The 22277-nt window shown below is 46.9% G+C and overlaps 1 protein-coding gene across 4 annotated transcripts in view; it reads right to left on the reverse strand.

Annotated features, from left to right (window-relative positions):
- The window catches only part of ANKRD12 (ankyrin repeat domain 12), a 333910-nt gene that overhangs the window by 30144 nt on the left and 281489 nt on the right, over positions 1-22277 (reverse strand). For 2 of the 4 annotated variants that reach the window (XM_082257364.1, XM_082257362.1), the window contains 2 exons: positions 22021-22074; positions 5353-5448 (listed from right to left, as the gene is read on the reverse strand). In XM_082257364.1, the coding sequence (XP_082113490.1) occupies positions 5353-5448; positions 22021-22074 (150 nt within the window). The remainder of the gene's footprint in view (positions 1-5352; positions 5449-22020; positions 22075-22277) is intronic. The other 2 variants (XM_082257365.1, XM_082257363.1) reach the window with 1 other exon arrangement.

Here is a 22277-nt window from a genome sequence, read left to right on the forward strand (position 1 = left end):
TCGGACCCCACAAGATCCAGGGAGGAGCGGGACCCCGATAAGGAGGCCCCCGCCATAACAGCCCCATCACCTTCACCCTCAGAATCAGAGGAAAGAGCAACTCTGGGCCTTTTAGTAGATTGAGCAGCCACCAGCATCTGCACCTGAACAGCAAGGCCAGCCACAATAGTGGCTAAATCCCCCCCTGGGGGGGAAACAGCGGTCCCCTGGCTTTCCACCAAGGCTGTAGGAAATTTGCCCTCCTGAGAATCCATTGCCCCTGTAATGCCAGACAACAAAGGGTTAACTGCCCCTTTTAAGCAAGCGCAGCCCACCGCACCACACTCAAGCACAATAAGACCCCCACAGGGAATATGCAAACTGAACACAGGCAATGGATAGCAAGAACAGAAGGATAAAACCTGAGGAGACCCTCGCCGCTGCTGCTGCCTCGATCGGTGTTCCTGGAAAGAGGAAGTGATGCTGCCAGGGCGCTCTATGTAAGCCTATGGAGGCTACAAGAAAATGGCCGCCATGCATGTAAAACATGCGGCCGGAGCGAGTGCAGACAAAATGGCGCCGTTTGGCGCCGAAACCGCCGCTCCACAGTGCATTAAAACACACATTACATTCCAGTATCAGAATACATGTCAGATCGCCGCAGCGATCGCTGTATATGCCCAAACATGCCAAAAAAACATGCCCCACAGCACACAGCTTCACACACTGAGCAGGCTGACACACACAGTGTCACACAGCCCCCCCCCCCCCCTGCAGCCCACAGCATGCAGCCGAGAGATAGGGAGACAAGCAGTGTGAATAGAGGCAGGTTACACAGTCCCAGACTGACACCCCCCCAGACAGACAGGTCCCCACATAAATACACTTACCTCACATGGCGTGGGGGACCCGCACAGGCGAACAAGCCGCTGCACATGAGGCCGGGAGAGTCGCATTCAAGACGCACAAAATGGGGGTTAAGAAACCGCACAGCGTCCAGTGAGGTAGCCACCTCACCAATCATCCCTGCACCGAACAGGGATGGGTCGTTCACTGTGCCAGGAGCGTTACCTGGCTGAACGCTCGATGGCAGACTGGGAAGCCACTGACCCACGACCTGCGACCAGGGGGATCAGCCCGAGACCCAGTCCGCATGATCCTCTTCATCAGAAGAACTAACTAACGCTGACAAAAATAACAGCTAAGTAAAGGTAGAGAGAAAACTCAAACAAAATTGTAAAAAGAAGAAAGAGTCTGGGGCAGAAAGCCCCAGCACAGAGAGAGCCAGCCACTCCTGACAAGCTAGACATTAAAACTGAGATATGGTTGCAGGAAGTAGGAGGGTATTGACGGAGGGGACCACCCCTTGAGGGTGGGATATGTTAAAAGCTTTATGTTAACATATTCTGTTGCCTAGCTACTCCTTCGGAGCAAAGTCTAATACCCCCATATGTGACGAATATGAAGAGGCGGCGACTGTCGGAGGACGTAAGAGAAATAAAGAATTAGGTATAAAAAAAGAGATAAAAAATATATAATGCAAACGCGTCTGTCAGACTCAGCATTACATATCAAACCTTATTGATAAATGAGTTGATGTGCCACTTGATATTCATCACATAGGGAGAAAAATACCTCAATTCGTAAAACCAATAGGTTTCAAGTTGTGAGCCCCCCTACATATTTCAGAATCCAACTCAAGTGAGTCATATCCCTTCTCCAAGAATCTATGTTTGAGTACAGAAGCTTGTTGTTTAAAATCTAAAGTGGTTGAACAGTTACGACACAGTTGCAAAAATTGGCTGCGGGGCACTGATTTCAGCCAATTCCTGTGATGATAGCTGTCAGCAGGAATAAAACCATTATGGTCATACTTCCCTGGGGAAATTACATCCACCACGGGAAACTGGATTATTTTGATTGTAATTGTAAGGAGATTGGATGTAACCATCAGAGTCCCTACCCACCTACGGGTAGGTATCATTCCCGGGATTGCCCCTAAGTGGAGAAAATCTATTACAGGTATCCACCTAAAACCTTGAGTCATTATATGAATGATGCATGCCCGGTCTTGGGTCCCATTACCACCATTATAAGTGTTTGGTCCCTTCATATAATTCACATTAGGGTAATATTGTACATTTCTTGGGGAGAGGTGATAATAGTGATCTCCTCCTCTATTGGGACCACCTTTTCCTCTATTATTAAAATTGGGGCCTTTATTGTAATAATGATGACTGGGTGTTCTGTGACCGAAAACTTCTGCCCCTCAACTGGGTGGGGGTCTATGTCTATGATTGGCTCTACCAGTCCTTTGGGAGTAGTTAGGTTTCATCAGGGGGCAGGGGCATGGAGAAGATCCACTTCTTGGATCTTGAGATAGAAATTACCAACCAGCAGTTACTTATCAAAACTTATTTTAAACCTACTGACCATAATGATTTTATCCCCGCTTCCGGCGGCGCGCGCTCGCTCCCCAGACCCTCCCAGGCTAGTGACGTTTATATACGTCACTTTGCCTGTGAGGGGCTGACCGCCGCAGTGGGACCCAAGATCGGGCATGCATCATCAATTTGTTTAGGTACAGCGTCGCACGACCGTGCAATTGTCCGTTAAAGTCACGCAGTGCTGAATCGCAAAATACCCCCTGGTCTTTTAGCAGCCAAATCCTCCGGGGCTTAAGTGGTTAATGTCGATATAGGGTCCCTTTTGGATGAACAACCTAAGCGGACACATGATGACAATTTTAAGTGCTCCTTTTTTACCACCTACTCCTTACAACATAGACAGGTTAAGAACTTTAACAAACATTGGCATGTACTTAGAAATGATCGGATTCTGGGACCACTATTACCTGAACAAGCTAAAGTATTTGATAGGGGAGCCCCTTCTCTACAAATTAAAATTGGCCACAATATAATTAACCCTCCCACACGTTTTTTTCCCATAATCTTACTGGGTATTTTTCATGTCGCAAATGTAGTGGTTTGCACACATAATATCCATATTAAAAAAATATTTTCTGAGTTTCACCATTACATTTTTTGCCACATGTGCCACTTAGAATGTCGTGTACCTGCTGACTTGTACATGTGGCAAACAATATGTGGGCAGAACCATCAGATCCTTTCCTGTGAGGGTCAACGAACATATTAACAACATCAAGAAGGGCTTAACTAATCATAGTGTACCCAAAAATTATCTGCTTTATCATATTAAAGACCCTAAAGGTACCCAATTTTTAATTCTAGACACATATGTTCCCCATGGAGGGGAGGAGCTATCAGACGGGGGGTCTCACAACTTGAAACCTATTGGTTTTACGAATTGAGGTCTCTCTCTCCCTATGGAATGACTATCGAGCGGGACATCAACTCATTTATCAATCAGTCTTGATATGCAATGCTGAGTACGTCTGCCAGACGCGTTTGTATTTATTTTTTAGCCCTTTTTTTTTTTTTATATCTAATTCTTTATTTTTACTAGATTGTTTTTTTTGGTATTTTTACAGATTAAGTTTTTTGCTTTTTCATTTTTTTAATTCACATTATTATTCATAATTCCTAAAAGGAGGTTCAGATTTCCCTTTTTATATATTTTTTATATTATTTAGTATTGCTACAGGAGTAAAGTATACAAATTTTCTACTTTTTATGTGGATTGTGTGTACGAGTTAGGTCGATTATATGTCGACACGGATGTCCCCGTCCATGGCTATGCATGTTTCTGGCTAGGTCAGTGATGGCAAACCTTGGCACCCCAGATGTTTTGGAACTAATTTCCCATGATGCTCAACTACACTGCAGAGTGCATAAGCATCATGGGAAATGTAGTTCCAAAACATCTGGGGTGCCAAGGTTTGCCATCACTGGACTAGGTTGTCACCAATGATCAGAGTGAGGCTTGGTATTTCATGTGAATTCTGAATGAGGCTTGGAGCTCACTCTACACCGCCAAGTTTGGTTCCAGGAAATAATGATTCAGGATGTGCCTTCAAGGGGACAGCAATTAAGGTAATTACTTGAAATGTTATCTATCTATCTATCTATCTATCTATATATATATATATATATATATATATATATATATATATATAATTATGCAATGGCCAGAATTTCTTCAGACCCAGGATGATGTCTTTGAAGACGAAAAGCATTGGCTTTCTTACCATTCAGGCCATTGAACTATGATCTTTTATACTAGATGATGTTACAACCGTTTATTGGGAATGATGTACGTTTTCTACATTTTTAAATACATTTTGGAGATACAGTTTTACACTATGTGGAGCCTTTCTATATGTCTATGGTCCAACGCACTGTTTTGACACCAATCTATGTGGAGCGGATTAATTTTGTCATGTGTGGAAAAGTTTGGAGTCTTCTAGTATCACTCCTGGACACATCCAAAACGTGGCTAACCCAGTACCTGTATGGATAACTGAGTCCATATGCTCTGGTAAGCAGTCATTTGTACAAGTGGTGGAAGGTTTTCACACTGAGGATATGAACACAGAAGGTGGCACGATCCTGTTCTGCGATTATTCACTACACTGGGATATATGTTTTCTATTCTGCAGACTTTATTTCCTTGGACTGTACTGTCATTTATGATTATTGTTGTTATGTTGTTATATACATTGCTTCACATTTTTTGTTCAGCTTATTATAGGATATTTATTTTGTGATTTGGTTTAGCGCTGCACTTTTTTTGATTATATGATGGAACTGTGCAATATTTGAATGAAGATGCAATGGAGACTGCATACCAGATGCTCTATTTGGAACTCATTACTGACAAATGTGAAGTGTGTTTATAAAAAAGGTTATATCTTATAATTGTATAATTTTGTTTGCTTTTTAGAGTTGGAAAGAAAATATTTTGGCATATGATACATTGTGTGTGGGAGGGAATATAGAATATATTGTACATAACTTAGTCCACCTTTTGTAATGAAAACAAGTTTAAATAAATAAATGTACCAACACTGATCAAATGATCAATGTGCATTTACTAATTTGTTGCAATTAAGCCTACAGAGCAATGCACTGGCTCTTGCAAATTTTGCTGGAGGAAGTATAGCTTGAATTACAGAGCATGGAGAGGAAGGAGGGATTGCCAGCACACTCTGCAGAGTCCCTCTGGATGACAAACTTCTGACAGAAGCAGCACCACAGGGATGCTGTATGCGACTATGCTTCCAGTTATACCCTAAATATGGGCGTTCAATGAAACATGGTCTAAAAAAAAAAAGTGGACTTGGATGTTAAGAAAAACTAATGTGCATGAAAGGTATATCTGTGTACTTTGAACTAGCATTTAAAACTGATAAAAGAATTACTGAAGAAAAAAAACAAAAACGCTAAAACATACCTTCAGTTTGTCAAATTTGTCATCAACATCATGAAGCCAAGACATAAACTGCCGTGCATTAAATCTATCTCTCACGGAAGCCTTGCCATCTTCACTCTGCAATTATAAAAATAATAAGATCTTAACTTTTTTTTGTGATTTGTTCCAGGTCATAGATTGTGCAAGTACTGAAGCCAAAGCATAACAACAACAGCTATGGAAACCCTACATACTCCATTTACTTCCTTTAAAACAGCATGCAGCCATGACACATTTCCAGAGTGTTCTGGGTTTTCTGAAGAGAGCTCTTTTGTGACTGCCAATCTAAATCTTTATATGGCTCACATGAAAGGAAAGCCCAGTCATGACTAATTTTCTTTATACTTTGCAGCTAAACAGCAAAGTGGCATTGTATTTTGCATGTATGCAAAGGGATTTAGAATACATTTTTGTTGGCTTGATTTATTATGGGGAGTAGATATTGTTCTCCGCAGAACATTGCAGAAATGACTCCACAATGTGCCTTAAATTTAAATTACAATCACAAAATGCAGGGCCCGGTTTGAAGCCGGTGGTTTCCATAATGCTACAGAGAATACACTCCAGAATAGGAGGTAAGCCTTGTCACATGACTTTTCAAAGTCACAGGAAAGCGGTTCTTCACATGCAAAAAAGTTGCATAGAGTCTAACTGCTGGCTTAACACATCTACAGCAAAGGAGAGATAAAACTAAATATTAGGCAAGTACATTTGTAGTGGGGGTGAGGCATTTGTTTCCAGTTACAGAATTGTGTTTGAGATTGTATTTTCATACTATTTATAAGATCTAGATTAATCAAATTTAAAAGTCAAAGCATAGGAAATACAATACAAATCATACAGTCCTAACAAGCTAAAGGCAAACGAGTGCCTATTCACCTGAAATAAAGCAAGGAATTAATCCTCAGCTAGGATTTCACTACTGCTCTGGACGCCAGTGGGAATAGTTTTCGGTTCAATGATTTTTGATAAAAATTTTTACTATACAACCAAAAGGAATGATACAGTGATGCAGATCAGTTTTCAGATGGCATCGTAGAAAACTGAAATACCATTGTCATTCAATAATCAAAACATATGCCAAAAAATCTTGGATCTTTCAAACTATTCATCACAGATTGTTGTATACTGTACATGAAAGGAGTCAATGCCTAAATTGGTGAGGGACGGGTAGAGTGGAAAGAAGAGGGGGAAAAGGGGTGAAAGAGGGGGAAAAGGGGATGAAAGGGAGGGGAACCAAGGGGTCAGAAGTCAGGACGATCCTCAAATGATATCCATAGGATGAAGGAACACTGCCCACTACAGATAAGTAGAAGGAACAACTAGGCATACTGCCCCCGAAGGGGTGCAGAAGACCATATCAAGCCATAGGGGAAATATAGGCCCAAATTGCTCCACAATAACAAAGTCTCATTAAAGGATAATCACAGTGAGAATCAATTTAACCATCTGGTTATGTACCATGCACAAAAAGAAAAAAAAGGGGGCAAAGAGAAGTAAAAAGGGGGGAGAGAAAGAAAAAAAAAAAAAAAACAGCTAAAAGATAAAGGGAAGAGAAAAGCTGAAGAGAAAAGAAGCCTAGTGGGAGTAATTTTTACCAGCATACACAAATTCTGTATGTCTACATAATGCACAAAAGCGGGGCAGGCAAGCTCAGCACTCCGTTTGGACTTTGGTGAGGAAGATTTGATGGGAACCCTTTTATGAGGTTTATACATGTTTATGGAATTGTAGAGCGTATCTGTTACCAGCCAGCAATATTAAACAGGAAGGGTCCTCAAGGCATATATACAGCGGGGATCGAAAGTTTGGGCACCCCAGGTAAAAATTTGTATTAATGTGCATAAAGAAGCCAAGGAAAGATGGAAAAAATTTCCAAAAGGCATCAAATTACAGATTAGACATTCTTATAATATGTCTACAAAAGTTAGATTTTATTTCCATCATTTACACTTTCAAAATAACAGAAAACAAAAAAATGGCGTCTGCAAAAGTTTGGGCACCCTGCAGAGTTAATATCTTGTACTGCCCCCTTTGCAAGGCTGAGACCTGCCAGTGTCATGGATTGTTCTAAATCATCGTCTCGAAGACCAGGTGATGTCAATCTCAAAGGTTTTAAATGCCCAGACTCATCTGACCTTGCCCCAACAATCAGCACCATGGGATCTTCTAAGCAGTTGTCTAGAAAACTGAAACTGAAAATAGTTGACGCTCACAAAGCTGGAGAAGGCTATAAGAAGATAGCAAAGCGTTTTCAGATGTCAATATCCTCTGTTTGGAATGTAATTAAGAAATGGCAGTCATCAGGAACAGTGGAAGTTAAAGCAAGATCTGGAAGACCAAGAAAAATATCAGACAGAACAGCTTGCAGGATTGTGAGAAAAACAATTCAAAACCCACGTTTGACTGCACGATCCCTCCAGAAAGATCTGGCAGACACTGGAGTTGTGGTACACTATTCCACTATAAAGAGATACCTGTACAAATATGGTCTTCATGGAAGAGTCATCGGAAGAAAACCTCTTCTACGTCCTCACCACAAAAATCAGCATTTGAACTTTGCAAATGAACATATAGACAAGCCTGATGCATTTTGGAAACAAGTTCTGTGGACCGATGAGGTTAAAATTTAACTTTTTGGCCAGAATGAGCAAAGGTACGTTTGGAGAAGAAGGGGCACAGAATTTAATGAAAAGAACCTCTGTCCAACTGTTAAGCATGGGGGTGGACAATCATGCTTTGGGGTTGTATTGCAGCCAGTGGCACAGGGAACATCTCACGAGTAGAAGGAAATCTGAATTTTTGTAAAATCTTACCGTAAATTCCTTTCTCTGAGTCCTCCGACAGTCGCCGCCCACTCATACAGTCTTAACCAATGGGGTATTGACTTCCTCTCCACAGGAGTAGCTAGGCATAAGACTTGTTAAGAACAAAGCATTTACATAGACACACCCATGGGGGCTGTCCCACTGGTCCAATACCCCCCTGCAATAGCCATCCCAACTCAGTTTGGTAGCAAGCAGTTAAGTGTATAAGAACCCCAAAAGAGGGGCGGGGACTGTCGGAGGACTCAGAGAAAGGAATTTTATGGTAAGATTTTACAAAAATTCAGTTTTCTCTTACATCCTCCGACAGTCGGCGCCCACTCATACAGTCTTCACCAATGGGGATGTCCCAAAGCAGTGTAGACATGAGGGGTGGGAAACGCAACCGTCAGAAAGGCAACACATCAGAGAAAGGAACCTTACATGAACAGCAAGGGAACCTCCTGGGCAAAAAAAAAGCTCAACAGGAGCAACAACCCAGGAAAGCAAATAACCAAGGGGGTAAACAACCCCAACAGCCAGGAACCCACAACAACAAACAGGGTCCCCTACGGCACTGCCGCACAGAGAACTTTGCGGCCAAAGGAGGCATCAGCTGATGCCAGAACATCAATTTTGTAGAATTTGGAAAAAGTGTGCACTGACGACCAAGTCGCAGCCTTGCACACCTGGGCCACCGAAGCCTGATGCCGGAGGGCCCAGGACGTACTCACCGCTCTGGTAGAGTGCGCCTTGACAGGGAAGGGCGGTACCCGTTCCTTCAACGAATAGGCCTGTACAATTGTCTGTCTGATCCATTTTGAAATGGTCGCCGCAGACGCAGCCATACCCTTCCGAGGTCCCTCAGGAAGGACAAAGAGAGAATCCGATTTTCAAAAGGATTCAGTCGACGACAGGTAAACCCTGATCGCCCTGACAACATCCAACAAATGCAAGGCAACCTCATTAGGATGCTTCGGATTCGCACAGAGCGAAGGTAAAACAATGTCCTCATTAAGGTGAAAATCCGAAACCACCTTTGGAAGAAAGGACGGGTTAGGTCACAAGACCACCTTATCCCTATGAACCACCAGGTAAGGGGAGCGGCCGGACCACGCCGCCAATTCCGACACTCTGCGAGCCGAATCGATCGCCACCAGAAAGGCAACCTTTCTAGACAGCAGAGGTAACGAAATTTCCCTGATGTTTTCAAACGGGGAACGTTGTAACACGGACAGAACCAAGCACAAGTCCCATGGAGTTAGGGGCTCCCTTCTAGGAGGGGCCAAGTGACGCACACCTTCAATGAAGGTGCGAATCAAAGAATTAGACGCCACAGGGCGCTGAAAAAGAACAGCCAGTGCAGATACCTGGCCCTTAATCGTGGCCAACGCAAGGCGCTGGTCCACACCAGACTAAAGGAAAGCCCAGACTCTCGCCACCGAGAATGAACGAGGAGAGAAGCCCCTGGACTCACACCAGGCAAAATAAGCTTTCCATGTACGGTAATAAATCTTACCAGACGAGGCTTTTCTAGCCTTGATTAAAGTAGGAATGACCTCTAAGGAGAGACCCCTGTCTCTCAGGACCTGGCTTTCAACAGCCATGCCGTTAAAGCCAGCGACTGTTAAGCAGGATGGAAGATCGGTCCCTGAGACAGATCTTGCCGAATCGGTAGCCGACAAGGAGGCTCGACGGCCAGGTGAACGATGTCCGCGTACCAGGACCGGCGTGGCCAGTCCGGCGCCACCAGAATCACCAACATTGGTTCCGAAGCCAATCTGCGAAGGAACCTGGACAACAACTGAATCGGAGGAAAGGCATACATCAGACGATACTGATGCCAAGGGGCCACCAGCGCATCCACCAGAGGATCGCGTGTTCTTGCCACGAACCTTTCCACCTTGTTGTTTAGCCGAGACGCGAACAGATCCACATCCGGGGATCCCCACTTCGCACACAGCATTTGGAAGACCTCTGGGTGTAGGGACCATTCCCCCTGATCCAGGGTCTGGCGGCTCAGATAATCGGCCTGCCAATTCTCCACACCCGGAATGTGAACTGCCGAAATCGCTGGGACATGAGTCTCGGCCCAAGACAGAATGTCGGTTACCTCCCGGGCCGCCCGGGCACTCCTGGTGCCCCCTTGGTGGTTGATGTAAGCCACCGCGGTAGCATTGTCCGTCTGTACCCGAACAGGACGGCCCAGAAGTCGATCCGACCACTGGAAGAGACACAGTTTTATCGCTCTTAATTCCAATATGTTGATCGGAAGGGAAGATTCCTCCCCCGACCAAGTGCCCTGGACAGACAGGTTGCCCAGGATTCCACCCCAGCCCAACAGGCTGGCATCCGTGGTAATCACTGTCCACATTAACGGACGGAAGGATTTTCCTTTCTGACACAGCCGGGGACTGAAGCCACCACAGAAGATCCATTCTGGTCTGGCGACTTAACGAAACACTCAAATCCAAGGACTGAGGCAGTCTGTCCCACCTGGCCAGGATCTCAGCTCAGAGAGACCGTGTGTGAAACTGAGCAAATGGTATCGCCTCGAAGGCTGACACCATCAACCCGAGGGACCGCATACAGGTCCTGAGTGACGAGACTTCGTTGTCCCTGAGGGACCTGATCTCATTCTGACGGGTCCGGAGCTTGTCCTCCGGTAAGAATACCTTCGCTTGAGCAGAGTCCAGAACCATTCCCAAATAGGGAAGACAAACTGAAGGAGACAAAGTCGACTTCTGAAGGTCCAACCAAACTCCTGGAGCGTCTGTACCATAGTCGACAGATCACGCAACAAGCTCTGACTGACACTCGATCTTAACAGGAGATCGTCCAGATATCCCAAGACCGCAATGCCCTGTGCCCTCAACAGGCGCCAGCACTTTGGTAAAGACCCTTGGAGCCGAATCGAGACCGAAAGGTAACGCTACAAACTGATAGTGGTCCTCCGCTATGGCGAATCGGAGGTACCTCTGATGACCCTCGAAAATGGGGATGTGCAGGTATGCATCCTTCAGGTCGATAGAGGCCAGGAATTCCCCTGGACTCAGGGAGGCCACCACCGAGCAGAGAGATTCCATGCGGAACTTTCGAACGCGCAGAAAGCGGTTCAGAGCTTTCAAGTCCAGAATCGGACGCACCTTGCCCTCCTTTCTGGGCACAGTGAACAGATTCGAGTAGAACCCCCCGAAATCTGTCCCGATGAGGCACCGGGACAACCACCCCCTGGGCAAAGAGGTCCTGCACTGCCCGATGCAGGTCCCGTAAACGCCCTGGGATCAAATGAAGATTTGAGGGAAAGAATCTGTCTGCCGGCCGCGAAAGGAATTCGATCTTGTATCCTGATCTAATGATTTCCTGAACCCACCTGTCCGGGATTCGGAGCAGCCAAGGTTGGAGGAAACCGCGCAAACGTCCCCCCACCCCTGAAACGGGTGAGGGCGCCCCTTCAGGCAGAGGCGGACTGAGCCGCCGCACCGGCGTGGCCGGACTTTTGTTTGCCCGCCCAGGGCTTTCTCTGGCCACCTTGGCCCTTGAAAGGTTTTCCCTTGTTCTGTGCCTTGAAGGCACAAAAGGACCCCTGATTGGGTTTAAAGGCAGGACCCCGCTTACCGCGAAAAGACTTGTTCTTCGGATTCCGGGGCAACAAAGTGCTCTTGCTCCCAGTGACTCCTTTAACCAAAGTATCCAGGGCCTCACCAAAAAGGCGAGACCCCGCATAAGGAAAATCAGCCACCGTTTTCCGTGACGTCTGGTCAGCCGACCAGCTCTTCAACCAGATCAGTCGACAGTTAAGTACCACGACACTAGACAGTCGTGCAGCCAAAGGGGCCTCATTCAAGGCCGCATCGCACAAATACATGACCCCTTGATGAATTTGGTCCACCGTGTCCAGCGTAGCAGGTGGGGCAGAATCAGCCGCAAGAGTGCGCCTAAGCACCTTAGTCCAATCAGCCACCGCCTGAGCCACCATGACAGAGGCGAAAATAGGTTTGAGCATAGAACCCGCCACCATGTAAGCATGGCGGGCCAGAGACTCCAACCTCCTGTCCGTAGGATCCCGGAACACCGGGGTATCCTCAGTGGGAACCAGGGTAGCCTTGTTCAACATGGCCACAGTGTGATCCACCTGAGGGGCCACACACCAACGCGAATCTGTAGAAGGCGCAAAGGGGTAAAGCAGTTGAAACCGTTTTGGCACCGTGAAAGGGCGTTTCAAACTGCGCTATTGTTCATTCACCGTGTGATGAAACTCAGCGGGGCAGGGAAAAACCTGCGCCGACTTGCGGGTCCTATGTGTACCAAAAGAGGACACAATGCCCGAAGGATTGGGCTCATCCTCCAAATGTAGTGTTTCTTTTACAGAAGAAATCAACGCATCCATAGCTGCGCGTTCTTCAGGCGACCCCGGGGGAGAATCATCTACCCCCTCCACCTCCCCCTCAGACCCCAGCGGGTCCTGAGAAGAGCGAGACCCTGAAAAGGGCACGCCACCCACAGCAGCCACATCCCCATCTGAATCAGAAGAGAAAGATATCCTAGGCCTTTTTCTAGCAGCCCGTTCAGCCATCAGCACCTCCATTTTGGACACTAAAGTCGCCACCACAGCGGCCAAATTAGGTAGAACGGGAGGTTCAGCAGAACTGAGGTCCCTCACCAAGGCTGGGGGGAATTTGCTGTCCTGAGATTCCATTGCAGAAAACACAATTCTTCAATGTACTGGCCCTTTAAGAGCGCTGCGGACCCCGGAGCCCACTGTGTACACAGACCCCCTACAGGGACAAAACTGAGCCAGAAAGGATAAAACAGAGGAAATATGGAAAGGACAGTCTGCAGAGCCCCAGAGAGTGTTACCACACCAATCGCTGCTCCAGAGGAAAAGGAAGTGAGGTCGTCAGAGGCTGAACAATATGCTGCAGGCTAAGGGAAAATGGCTGCCCATAGGAAGTAACGGGAGGCTTCGGGAAGATGGCCGCCGACATGTGCACCGAACGATCGTTCGCCACACACAAGATGGCGCCAAAAACACTACATAGAAGCTGTGTAAAAAGCCCACAGTGAAGCCAGACATGCTGCCCACACCTAAAATGGCGGGCCGCGCCGTCTTCACCCCACAGCGGCCGCCGCACACACAGTCTGCACCTCCAAACACTGAAGTGACACAGGAGAGGCACCCCCACACACACAGCGCCAGCAGTGCAAATAAAAAAGGATCTCGCAGGGATCGCATCAGGGAGCCCCACAAACGCACAGACATGAGGGGACACCACAGCACACAGGACTGCCACCCCAGACAGAGGCCCCACACAGATAGTACTTACCTGTACCGGATGGCGTGGGGTGCCTTAGTAATGGAAAGCTGCTGCCCTCAGATGGCAGGGAATGCCGTCAGCCAAAAACGCAGGACACTGCAGCATGCAGATGTGTCCAGTGAGGTAGCCACCTCACAGGCTGCATCCCTGCTGCGAACAGGGATGGATCGTTCGTAATGCCAGGGCAAACACATGGCTGAACGCTCAATGGCAGGCTGGGGATCCATCTGACCCTCTGCCCTGGAGGACCAGGGCAGTCAGTCCGATTTCCAGCTCCGCAAAATCCATCTTCAACCGAAGAGCCGACTAAACTAAAGCTGACAAATAAACAGCTAGTAAAGCAAAAAAAAAAAAAAAAGACATTCTTGCAAATAAAATCATAAGAAAAAAGGCTGAGACTGTAGCCCCAGCACAGGGAAGCCTATCTACTCCTAACGCTAGGCAGAAGACAAACTGAGTTGGGATGGCTTACTGCAGGGGGGTATTGACCAGTGGGACAGCCCCCATGGGTGTGTCTATGTTAAATGCTTTTGTTTTTAACAAGTCTTATGCCTAGCTATTAGTGTGGAGAGGAAGTCAATACCCATTGGTGAAGACTGTATGAGTGGGCGGCGACTGTCGGAGGACATAAGAGAAAATAGGTTTAAGCATGAAACCCGCCACCATGTAAGCATGGCGGGCAAGAGATTCCATCCTCCTATCCTATGGTAGGATCCCTAAATACCAGAGACTCTTCGGTGGGAGCCAGAGTAGCCTTGTTTAATCTGGCCACAGTGTGATCCACTTGAGGAGCCACACACCAGCGCGAAACCGTAGGAGACGCAAAAGGGTAAAGAAGTTGAAACCTTTTTGACACCGTGAAGGTGTGTTTCAAACTGCGCCATTGCTCATTCACTGTGTGATGAAACTCAGCGGGGCAAGGAAAAACCTGCGCCGTCTTGCGGGTCCTGTGTGTACCAAAAGAAGACACAATGCCCAGAGGATTGGGCTCATCCTCTAAATGTAGTGTTTCTTTCATGGCAAGAATCAGTGCATCCATTGCTGCGCTTTCCTCGGGCGTCCCAGGGGGGGGGAATTCATCCACCACTGCAACCTCCGCCTCCCCCTCAGACTGAGAAGAGCGAGACCCTGAAAGGGGCACGCTACCTACAGCAACCATGTCCCATTCAGAATCAGAAGAAAAATAAATCTTAGGCTTTTTTCTAGGCAGCGCGTTCAGTCATCAGCACATCCATTTTGGACACCAAAGTCGCCACTACAGCAGACAAATTAGTCGGGGCAGAGGATTCAGAGGAACCGGATTCTCCCACCAAGGCTGGAGAGAATTTGCTGTCCTGGGATTCCATTGAAAAAAAAGTTTTTTTTTTTGTAAGGTACTGGCCCTTTAAGCGCGCCGCGGACCCCGCAGCACACCGCTACAATGACTGTGGAACACAGACCCCCCCGCAGGGACAAACTGAAAGCCAGGAAGATTGTACAAGGGAGGACAAAAGGACAGCAGAACAGAGCCCCACAAGTGTGTTACCACCGCAGTCGGTCGCTCCTGAGTGAAAGAAGGAAGTGATGTCACCGCCAGAGACTGAACTGAGGCTGCAGGCTAAGGAAAAATGGTTGCCTATGGAAAGTAATGGGAGGCTTCGGTAAAATGGCCGCCGACATGTGCTCGGAACGATCGTTTGCTACACACTAGATGGCGCCAAAATACACTACATACCATGCTGTATAAGCGCCCATAGTGAAGCCAGACATGCTGCCCACACCTAAAATGGCGGACCGGCGGATTTTAACCCCGCAGCGGTCGCCGCACGTGTCTGTACCTCCAAGCACCCTAAAGTGACACAGGAGAGGGACCCCCAAAAATCCACACAGCGCTGGCCGTGAGAGAAAACAACCCCCGCAGGGACCGGGATCAGGGAGCCCAAAACGCACAGACATAAGGGGACACTACATACACACAGGACTGCCAGCCCCAGACAGAGGCCCCACACAGAGTGTACTACCTTTACTCGATGGCGTGGGGTGCCTCATATCAAACGGGAAACCGCCCGCCCTCAGATGGCAGGGGAGTGCCGTCAGCCAAAAAGCGCAGGACAGTAGTGCACGGACGAACCGTGAATGTGTCCAGTGAGGTAGCCACCTCACAGGCTGCATCCCCGAGGACAGGGATGGGTCGTTTGCGAGGCCAGGGCGAACACATAGCCTGCGAAACGCTCGATGGCAGGCTGGGATTCCATCTGACCCTCTGTCCCGAGGAACCAGGATGACAAGTCCGATTCCCAGCTCCGCAAACGCCATCTTCATCCGAAGATCCGACTAACTAACGCTGACAAAATAAAACAGCTAGTAATGCAAAGAAAAAATGACATTTGCAGAAAATAAAATAAAATAGAAAAAGAAGGCTGAGACTGTAGCGCCAGCACAGGGAAGCCTATCTATTCCTTAACTAGGCAGAAGACAAACTGAGTTGGGATGGCTATTGCAGGGGGGTATTGGACCAGTGGGACAGCCCCCATGGGTGTGTCTATGTAAATGCTTTGTTCTTAACAAGCCTTATGCCTAGCTACTCCTGTGGAGAGGAAGTCAATACCCCATTGGTGAAAACTGTATGAGCGGGCGGCGACTGTCGAAGGACGTAAGAGAAAAATGGATTCAATAAAATTTCAGCAAATTTTGGATGGTAACTTGATGCCATCTGTAAAAAAGCTGAAGTTAAAGAGAGGATGGCTTCTACAAATGGATAATGATCCTAAACAAACCTCGAAATCCACAGGGGATTACATCAAGAGGCGTAATCTGAAGGTTTTGCCATGGCCTTCACAATCTCCTGACCTCAACATAATTGAAAATCTATGGATAGACCTTAAAAGAGCAGTGCGTGACAGACAGCCCAGAAATCTCAAAGAACTGCAAGACTTTTGTAAGGAAGAATGGGCAAAGATACCTCAAACAAGAATTTATAGACTCTTGGCTGGCTACAAAAAGCGTTTACAAGCTGTGATACTTGCCAAAGGAGGCAGTACAAGATATTAACTCTGCAGGGTTCCCAAACTTTTGCAGACACCATTTATTTGTTTTCTTTTATTTTGAAAGTGTAAATGATGGAAATAAAATCTAACTTTTGTTGACATATTATAAGAATGTCTAATCTGTAATTTGATGCCTTTTGGAGATTTTTCATCTTTCCTTTGGCTTCTTTATGCACATTAATACAAATGTTTACCTGGGGTGCCTAAACTTTCGATCCCTACTGTAGAAGTTTTGGAAGGAGTGTAATTTTAGGGGCATGATTTTCCCTACCCACGGGATTTGATAATTTTTCCATGTCTCCAGGATTGCAGTTGTTTGGGGTAGCAGAGAGCCAAAATTTGCGGAGGGTTTCATAAGAAGGTGTAAGGTATATCCTCAGATAAGGGAGGCGATGGGAGGACCATTGATGAGGAAAACTGGCCTTGAGGGAATGTAATTGGTCCAGCAAAAGGGCAATATTCAGAGTCTTAGATTTTAAATCATTAATACTGAGCCCTGAAAAAGCAGAGAACTCCTTAAGAATGCCTATCAAATTAGGGAGGAAAACCAAGGGGAATCCGGAATCCCTTCTGCCTTGATCCTACACAGAAGTCTTGGCAGAATCTTGAGAGGGGGTAAGGCGTAAATCAGACGATACTGACCCCACAGGGCCACCAGCGCGTCTGTGGCATCCGCCAGAGGGTCCAGAGACTGTGCCACAAACCTCTGCACCTTCCTGTTGAGACAAGAGGCCAACAGGTCCACCACACCGGAGGCACAACTGGTGAAACAGTTGTTGGATGAAGTGACCATTACCCTTGGACCATTGCCTGTCGACTGAGGTAATCCGCCTGACAATTTTCCCCACCTGTAATGTGTACAGCAGAGATGGCTGGAACTAAACGTTCTGCCCACCTTAGAATGCCAGCAACTTCCCGAGACCCTAGGACACAGGCCACAGCCATGGCATTGTCTGATTGAATTTGCATTGGACACCCCTGAAGACGATACATCCAAAGATCCAGATAAAGTCTGACCACTCAGAGTTCCAGTACATTAATCGGCAGTCTGGACTCTTCCAGTGTCCAGACCCCCTGAGCAGAATCTTTTCCAAGGACGCCTTCCCACCCAGACAGGCTGACATCAGTGGTGACCACTGTCCAGTACAGGGGGAGAAAGGATTTGCCCTGGCTAAAAGCCGGAGAACAAAGCTACCAGATCAGGGACCCTCTCGCACCCTGGCTCAGCCAGGTCAGATTGTCTATAGACTGTGAATTCTTGTCCCATTTGACTAGAATCTCTCTTTGCAGAGATCTTGTGTTGAACTGTGCAAACAGAACTGCCTCAAAGGCAGACACCCATCATGCAAGTCTGAAGGGATGACCGTCTGCTGGACAACAGAAGTTGAATTGTTTCCTGCAGTTTCTGGAGTTTTTCCAGAGGAAAGAACACTTTGGCAAAGGCCAAATCCAGAGTCAGACCCAGGTAGCCCAGATTTGTGGACGGGACCAGAGCAGACTTCTGAAGGTTCCGAAATCCAACCAAACTCCCTCAGAATTCGCTGAGTAATCTCCAGAGTAGTCGGAAACTCCACTCGCAGCAGAAGATCGTCCAGGTACCCCAGTACCGCGATCCCCTGCTAACGCAACAATGCCAGCACCGGGGCCAACACTTTTGTGAAGACCCGAGGAGCGGAGGCGAGACCAAAGGGTAACACCACAAACTGATAATGCTCCTTCTCCCACGGCAAAGAGGAGAAAGCGATGGTGACCAACACATATTGGAATGTGCAGGTAAGCGTCCGTGATGTTGATAGAAGCAAGAAGATCCCCCTGATGCAGAGATGCCACTACCGTGTGAATGGACTCCATTCGGAACTTCTGCACCCGCACAAGTTTTTGCGCCTTGAGGTCCAGAATTGGACGCACCTTGCCCTCTTTACTGGGGACTGTAAACCGGTTTGAAAAAACCCCTGAAAATTTTTCGAAGTCGGAACCGGGACAATCCCCCCTTGGCTCAGCAAGCTTTGCACTGCCCCAAAGAGACCCCGTAAGCGGTCTAGGGAAAGGCGCAAGTTGGAGGGAAAAAAACTTTCAAGAGGGTAGGAATGAAACTCGATCGTGTAGCCGGACCTACTTGTCCTGTACCAGGGAGGTCCACGGGTCCACCTTGGACACCAAAGACTCCAGGGCCACTTTCAGTACAGTAAGGGATTGTGGAGACCTGGAGGGCCCGGCAGCCTCTGAGAGGCGGTCAGGTGGGGAAATGTGCTTCAGGGACTCCATGAGTGAAAAAGGGGGACCCACAAAAAAAGGTGTAAAAACATAGCTAGGGACACCCCCACTGTGCTGGCAGCACTTCAGCTCACCAGGCACAGAGCACCAACCGATCCTATAGCAGAGAGGGAGAGGATCCCACCAGACTCACCACCCACTGCAGGGACAACCGAGAGAGGGGGGACGCTGCATGGGAAGGAGGAGAACCTGGGGTTCTGACCGTCCCAGGGAGGGACCCACGTCCACCCCAAAACCCTTTAGGGGGATGCTACTTACTTTATCAGGAATAGAGTGGGCACCGCTCCACACAGAACCTCCTCTCTATTAAAATGGGGGGGCTGTCGGCCAGGAGAAACACTGCGACTCAGGCCGAGGCCAGGTCGTGTGCGACCTCTCAAGACGTTTAACTCGCAGTCCAACCCCCTGTCCAGTGGGCTATGTCACGGCCGACCTAGCACGGAGCTGAGGCCTGCGCACACTCACTGGCCAGACTGGGGTGACCACTGGATTTTAAAAAATATCCAGCCTGTCGTCCAGTCCAACAGGTGACTGTAGATTCTAACAGAAAAAAAAAACTAAAAATCCATTAAAAAGGAAAAAAAAAATGTCATGTTATCTTAAATAATGACAACATTTTGCAGAATAAAGAGACCAATAGCAGGAATTGCTTTGGACCATAGAGACTATATACAGGCATGAAAGCTGAAGTGGTTCATCAGAACATATGGAACGATGTGTGCAAAATAACAGTTTTATATCACACTAAAAATACATAGAAAGTCATTTATGCTACTACAATAGTAAATCTAGGCTAAAATGGTTTGGCCTCTGGGTGGCAGTGTTCTTTAGAATCTCAGCTGTTTCAGTTTCCAAGCTCTAGCAGTCTTCCAAACATTATCGTAGAACTGTAAACCTTGTTTTTTTTTTATTTTATGCTGTACTACATGGATCCCTACACACGATTTAGGCAGAAGGTTGGAATCCGCTACTAGTATACTGATATAATAGAATAAAAAGAATATCATTGGCTAATACTAAAAACATCCAGAATTCCAGCATCTCATTGGCCAATACTAAAAACATCCAGAATTCCAGCACACAAGGTTTCAGAAAGGTCTTGCTAGGGTTCTCCCCTCAATGGATCAGAAGGGCACAGAGGGCTAAGATTGATGCGTTAATGTGAATGATAACACAAATCAGCAGACTGTCATGTTATATTTTTATACCCTGTATTTTCCTTAAAGCATCAGCAAAAAAATGACATCTGCAGTTGGCCACACTGTGCAACCGATTCCCTGGAGCCTCTTTTCTTCAGTTTGACAGTTGCACTCTGATGTCCCCATGTTCAGTGCAGGGCCAGCAGTCCTGCATTGCACACAAAGATGGTGAGAGCCCACCCACAAACCAGAGCAATGAAGAGGAGAGGGAGAGAGATAAAGTATTATAGCTTATTCCTTTAAAACTTAACAAGCATGTATCCCTTGCAGTGCAGGAGGTGACCAACTGCAAAGTTATTTATAGAAAGTCCCAGACTTCACCTTTACAGGGATATTGTATTACCAGGGGTCGGGAATCTATGGCTCGCAAGCCAGACGTGGCTCTTTTGATGGCTGCATCTGGCTTGCAGACAAATAGACAAATCTTTAATAAAGGGGGCGTGTCCCAGGGCTCAAGTCCTGCAGGATCGCATGGGAACAGCGTTCCCGCACTTTTTCCACAGCAGGAACGCCATTCCCATGGCTCCTCCTGCAGGACCAGGACAGCCAGAAGACAAAGAACAGTGCAGGTGCCTCACGATGCCTCTACAAACAGGCTGGTGGAGGGGGGCGTGCACAGCGGCATGACCTCACGGCAGCAAAGGGAGAGTGGGTGCATCTGCGCTCCACCAACCCGTCCCAGGCCCAGCCCTAGAGCAAGCGGACGGGACAGGCGTGGACTGACTGGATAGAGTCAGTGAGAGTGTCGGTCGGTAAAGGCGGCGAGGCAAGGCAGCATATGTCAGCCCAGCAAGCAGCAGTCAGAGGAGCCATTACCAGGACACGAGGAGCAGGCCGGGGGGGCCATCGGTTATAGAAGTGGCAGTCTGCCTGGGAGGTGAGTCACTGGAGCAGCGAGTCCACTCACTGCACATTTGCATCTCATACCACCCTCACACCCCTGAAAATTACAATGTGGCTGACATGCTGACAGAATTTTACAGCTGAACTGCTCCACTTACCTGCCACCTCTAAAATCGAGGCCCCCGGACTTGGTCCTTGTGTGCTGGCTGTGTCTGCTTCCTTTACTGCGTGCTGCTGCCTCGCCTTACCGGTGACTCCCCTGATGCTGTCTGCACACACTCTCTGGGCCTTCAAATGCATAAACATGAAATATTCGTGACTGATGCCTATTTGTCAGGAATATTTCATGTTTATGTGTTTATTTGGCCAATTTGTCTTGAATGTTTCATGTTTATGCATTTGAAGGTCCAGAGTGTGTGGACAGCATCAGTGGAGTCACTGGTAAGGCGAGGCAGCAGCACGCAGCAGAGGAGCCAGACACAGCCAGTACACAAGGAGCAGGCCCGGGGACATCGATTTTAGAGGTGGCAGGTAAGTGGAGCAGTGAGTCCACTGCATATTTGCATTCTCGTACCACCCTCACACCCCTGAAAATGACAATGTGGACTCACATGCTGACAGAATTTTACAGTTGAACATGGCAAACATGTATAATACATGTCAGTAAGTTTGCTATGTCCAGCTGTAAAATTCTGTCAGCGTGTCAGTCCACATTTTCATTTAATGTTTATGCTTTTAAAATCCATTGTTTCTTGACAATGGGAATCAAATGCATGAACATGAAATATTCCAGACAATGGGCATCAGTCACGAATATTTCATGTTTATGCGTTTAATAATTGGCCAATTTGTCACAAATGTTTCAAGTCTATGCATTTGAAGGCCCAGAGTGTGTGGACAGCAACCGACCCCTGAAATATAGTGTATGGCTCTCACTGAATTACATTTGAAAATATGTGGTGTTCATGGCTCTCTCAGCCAAAAAGGTTCCTGACCCCTGTTGTATACAGAACATATTTAAAACATGTATCTTTTGTACCCAAATATTTAAAAAAAGAAAACGGTGGCATTAATAAAAAAAATACTTAAGTTCAGCAAGTAACGTGACAAGGTTTTTGCCCAGTATGGAAATGTGACAGCCTATTTACAGCACCAGTACATCTAGGTTTAGTTTCTTCTGAGTTACCTTTATTTTTCTTTTTTCATCCACATCACGTACGCCAAATTGTCCGGTTGTTATCTATTTTGGAAAAAAGATTGATGGAAAGTAATTTGTGGGCCCAACACAACATCGTTATTCATGACAATCATTTCAAATGGCCATGTAAAGCACGGACGAAAAAAGATGAAGCCAGACAGATTGAATTCCTCAGGGATTATGTTTTAATTCTGTCAATTTACACCTTGTTTTATTAAACATCTTAAAAGAAAGCTTTAACCTTT

This window comes from Pelophylax lessonae (assembly GCF_965119305.1).
Source record: "Pelophylax lessonae genome assembly, chromosome: 5".
Lineage (NCBI taxonomy): Eukaryota > Metazoa > Chordata > Amphibia > Anura > Ranidae > Pelophylax > Pelophylax lessonae.